This window comes from Myiozetetes cayanensis, unplaced genomic scaffold (genome assembly GCF_022539395.1).
Source record: "Myiozetetes cayanensis isolate MyiCay16 unplaced genomic scaffold, myiCay2020 scf676, whole genome shotgun sequence".
NCBI lineage: Eukaryota > Metazoa > Chordata > Aves > Passeriformes > Tyrannidae > Myiozetetes > Myiozetetes cayanensis.
In genome coordinates this window covers 1-4,725 of record NW_026087938.1, presented here as the reverse complement: position 1 = coordinate 4,725, position 4,725 = coordinate 1, and the positions used below count along the sequence as shown (strand labels likewise).

The 4,725-nt window shown below is 62.4% G+C and overlaps 1 protein-coding gene across 1 annotated transcript; it reads left to right on the top strand.

Moving 5' to 3' along the window:
• Positions 1 to 244: 244 nt before the first annotated feature.
• Positions 245 to 3,816, top strand: LOC126651567 (beta-fibrinogenase mucrofibrase-3-like). Its single transcript, XM_050337525.1, has 3 exons — positions 245 to 269; positions 420 to 556; positions 3,655 to 3,816. The coding sequence occupies exons 1-3, from the start codon at positions 245 to 247 to the stop codon at positions 3,814 to 3,816; spliced, it is 324 nt and encodes a 107-aa protein (XP_050193482.1).
• The last annotated feature ends 909 nt before the right edge of the window (positions 3,817 to 4,725 follow it).

Here is a 4,725-nt window from a genome sequence, read left to right as displayed (position 1 = left end):
CCCAGGTGTCGTCCCAGGTGTGTCCCAGGTGTGTCCCAGGTGTGTCCCCAGCGTTCCCAGGTGTGTCCCAGGTGTGTCCCCATCACCCCCAGGTGTGTCCCAGGTGTGTCCCAGGTGTGTCCCAGGTGTGTCCCAGCTGTCCCCAGGTGTGTCCCCTGTCCCCAGGTGTGTCCCAGGTGTGTCCCAGGTGTGTCACCTGCCCTGTCCCCCCCAGAGGAGTTCCCTGACGTCCCTCACTGTGTCAATGTCACCCTGGTGGCCGTCCCCGAGTGCCAGGGCAGGGACAGGGCCAGGTGTGTCCCAGGTGTGTCCCAGGTGTGTCCCAGGTGTGTCCCCAGGTGTGTCACCTGTCCCTCAGGTGTGTCCCAGGTGTGTCCCCAGGTGTGTCCCAGGTGTGTCACCTGCCCTGTCCCCCCCAGAGGAGTTCCCTGACGTCCCTCACTGTGTCAATGTCACCCTGGTGGCCGTCCCTGAGTGCCAGGTGTCCTACGGGCCGCAGGTGACCGACGACATGCTCTGCGCGGGCGTGGCCGAGGGCGGCAAGGACTCCTGCCAGGTACGGGCGCAGGTGTCACCATCGTGTCACCATCGTGTCCCCAGGTGTGTCCCCAGGTGTGTCACCTGTCCCCCAGATGTCACCTCCCTGTCCTCAGGTGTGTCCCCAGGTGTGTCCCCAGGTGTGTCCCCAGGTGTGTCACCTGTCCCCCAGGTGTGTCCCCAGGTGTGTCACCTGTCCCCCAGGTGTGTCCCCAGGTGTGTCCCCAGGTGTCACCACCCTGTCCCCAGGTGTTTCACCTGTCCCCAGGTCTGTCACCTGTTCCCAGGTGTGTCACCATCCTGTCCCCAGGTGTGTCACCTGTCCCCAGGTGTGTCCCAGGTGTGTCACCTGGCCCCAGGTGTATCCCCAGGTGTGTCATCTGTCCTAGGTGTCACCTGTCCCCAGGTGTGTCCTCAGTCCCCAGGTGTCACCATTGTGTCACCATCGTGTGCCCAGGTGTGTCCCAGGTGTGTCACCTGTCCCCAGGTGTGTCCCCTGTCCCAGGTGACACCATCACGGCCCCAGGTGTGTCACCTGCCACCCAGGTGTCACCTCCCTGTCCCCAGATGTCACCTCCCTGTCCCCAGGTGTCACCTCCCTGTCCCCAGGTGTGTCCCCAGGTGTGTCCCCAGGTGTGTCACCTGTCCCAGGTGTCACCATTCTGTCCCCAAGTGCCACCTCCCTGTCTCCAGGTGTCACCTGTCCCCAGGTGTGTCACCTGTCCCAGGTGTCACCACCCTGCCCCCAGGTGTCATCACTTTGTTCTCAGGTGTGTCACTTGTCCCCAGGTGTGTCCCCTGTCCCCAGGTGTGTCACGTGTCCCCCAGTGTCACCATTGTGTCCCCAGGTGTCACCTCCCTGTCTCCAGGTGTGTCCCCTGTCCCCAGGTGTGTCCCCAGGTGTGTCCCCAGGTGTCACCATTGTCCCCAGGTGTGTCCCCAGGTGTGTCCCAGGTGTGTCCCCTGTCCCCCAGGTGTGTCACCTGTCCCCCAGGTGTCACCATTCTGTCCCAAAGTACCACCACCCTGTCCCCAGGTGTGTCACCTGTCCCCCAGGTGTGTCCCCAGGTGTGTCCCCAGGTGTGTCACCTGTCCCCAGGTGTGTCCCCAGGTGTGTCACCTGGCCCCAGGTGTATCCCCAGGTGTGTCATCTGTCCTAGGTGTCACCTGTCCCCAGGTGTGTCCTCAGTCCCCAGGTGTCACCATTGTGTCACCATCGTGTGCCCAGGTGTGTCTCAGGTGTGTCACCTGTCCCAGGTGTCACCATTGTGTCACCATCGTGTCCCCAGGTGTGTCAACTGGCCCCAGATGTCACCTCCCTGTCCCCAGGTGTCACCTCCCTGTCCCCAGGTGTGTCCCCAGGTGTGTCCCCAGGTGTGTCACCTGTCCCCAGGTGACACCATTGTGTCCCCAGGTGTGTCACCTGTCCCCCAGGTGTGACCTCCCTGTCCCCAGGTGTGTCACCTGTCCCCAGGTGTGTCACCCTCGTGTCCCCAGGTGTCACCACCCTGTCCCCACGTGTCCCCTCCTTGGCCCCAGGTGTGTCCCCTGTCCCCAAGTGCCACCACCCTGTCCCCAGGTGTGTCCCCAGGTGTGTCCCCAGTCCCCAGGTGTGTCCCAGGTGTGTCACCTGTCCCCAAGTGCCACCACCCTGTCCCCAGGTGTGTCCCCAGGTGTGTCACCTGTCCCTCAAGTGTGTCCCCAGGTGTGTCCCCAGGTGTGTCACCTGTCCCCAGGAGTCACCACCCTGTTCCTGATATCCCCTCAATGTCCCCTCTGTCCCCTTTTTGTCCCCAGGGTGACTCTGGGGGTCCCCAGGGTGACTCTGATGCCCCTCTGATGTCCCCTCTGTCCCCAGGGTGACTCTGGGGGTCCCCAGGGTGACTCTGATGTCCCCTTTGTGTCCCCAGGGTGACTCTGGGGGTCCCCAGGGTGACTCTGATGTCACTCTGATGTCACTCTGATGTCCCCTCTGATGTCCCTCTGATGTCCCCTCTGTCCCCAGGGTGACTCTGATGTCACTCTGATGTCCCCTTTGTGTCCCCAGGGTGACTCTGGGGGTCCCCTGATGTCCCTCTGATGTCCCCTCTGTCCCCAGGGTGACTCTGGGGGTCCCCAGGGTGACTCTGGGGGTCCCCAGGGTGACTCTGATGTCCCCTCTGTGTCCCCAGGGTGACTCTGGGGGTCCCCAGGGTGACTCTGATGTCCCCTCTGTGTCCCCAGGGTGACTCTGGGGGTCCCCAGGGTGACTCTGATGTCACTCTGATGTCCCCTCTGTCCCCAGGGTGACTCTGGGGGTCCCCAGGGTGACTCTGATGTCCCCTTTGTGTCCCCAGGGTGACTCTGGGATGTCCCCTCTGTCCCCAGGGTGACTCTGATGTCACTCTGATGTCACTCTGATGTCCCCTCTGTCCCCAGGGTGACTCCGGGGGTCCCCAGGGTGACTCTGATGTCCCCTTTGTGTCCCCAGGGTGACTCTGGGGGTCCCCTGATGTCCCCTCTGTCCCCTTTGTGTCCCCAGGGTGACTCTGGGGGTCCCCTGACGTGCGGGGGGTCCCCAGGGTGACTCTGATGTCACTCTGATGTCCCCTTTGTGTCCCCAGGGTGACTCCGGGGGTCCCCAGGGTGACTCTGATGTCACTCTGATGTCCCCAGGGTGACTCTGATGTCACTCTGATGTCCTCTGATGTCCCCTCTGTCCCCAGGGTGACTCTGATGTCCCTCTGATGTCCCCAGGGTGACTCTGGGGGTCCCCAGGGTGACTCTGATGTCCCTCTGATGTCCCCAGGGTGACTCTGATGTCACTCTGATGTCCCCTCTGTCCTCAGGATGACTCTGGGGGTCCCCTGACGTGCGGGGGGTGACTCTGGGGGTCCCCTGATGCCACCTTTGTGTCCCCAGGGTGACTCTGGGGGTCCCCTGATGTCCCCCTGATGTCCCCTCTGTCCCCAGGGTGACTCTGGGATGTCCCCTCTGTCCCCAGGGTGACTCCGGGGGTCCCCTGATGTCCCCTCTCTCCCCTTTTTGTGTCCCCAGGGTGACTCCGGGGGTCCCCTGACGTGTGGGGGGTCCCCAGGGTGACTCTGATGTCCCCTGATGTCCCCTTTGTGTCCCCAGGGTGACTCAGGGGGTCCCCTGACGTGCGGGGGGTCCCTCCAGGGCATCGTCTCGTGGGGGGAGCAGCCCTGTGGGCAGCCGGGACGCCCGGGGGTCTACGCGGGGGTCCACGCCCACCTCGACTGGATCCGGGGGGTCATCGGGGACCAGGAGACCCCCTGAGACCCCCCCCCAAAAAATCCTCACCCCTCCCAAAAACCTCCCTGACCCCCCAAAACCCCAAAATCCCCCAAAATTCCCTTCAAAATCCCCCAAATTCCCCCAAAATCACCCCAAAATCCCCCAAAATCCCCCCCAAAACCCAGCCTGGGACCCACCTCAACTGGATCCGGGGGGTCATCGGGGACCAGGAGACCCCCTGAGACCCCCCCAAAAAAATACTGACCCCCCCAAAAAATCCTGACCCCAAAAAACCCCAAAATCCCCTCAAATTCCCCCAAAATCCCCTCAAATTCCCCAAAATCCCCCCAAAACCCACCTCCTGGGACCCACCTCGACTGGATCCAGGGGTCATCAGGGACCAGGAGACCCCTGAGACCCCCCAAAATCCTGACCCCCAAAAATACTGACCCCAAAAACCCCAAATCCCCAAAATTCCATCAAAATCACCCCAAAATCCCACCCTAAGACCCCAAATCCCACCCTGGGACCCCTAAAACCCACCCTGGGACCCACCTCGACTGGATCCAGGAGGGTCATCGGGGACCAGGAGACCCTGAGACCCCCCAAAAATACTGACCCCCCAAAAATCCTGACCCCCAAAACCCCAAAATCCCCCAAAATTCCCCAAAATCCCCCAAAATCCCCACAAATTCCCCAATATCCACCCTGGGACCCCCAAATCCCACCCTGGGACCCCCAAATCTTCCCCAAATCCTCCCTGGGACCCCCAAACCCAACCTGGGACCCTCAAATCCCATCCTGGGACCCCAAATCCCCCTGGGACCCCAAAGCCCCCAAATCCCACCCTGGGACCCCCAAATCTTCCCAAAATCCTCCTGGGACCCCAAATCCCACCCCTGGGATCCCCAAACCCACCCTGAGACCCTCAAATCCTGAATTCTGGGACCC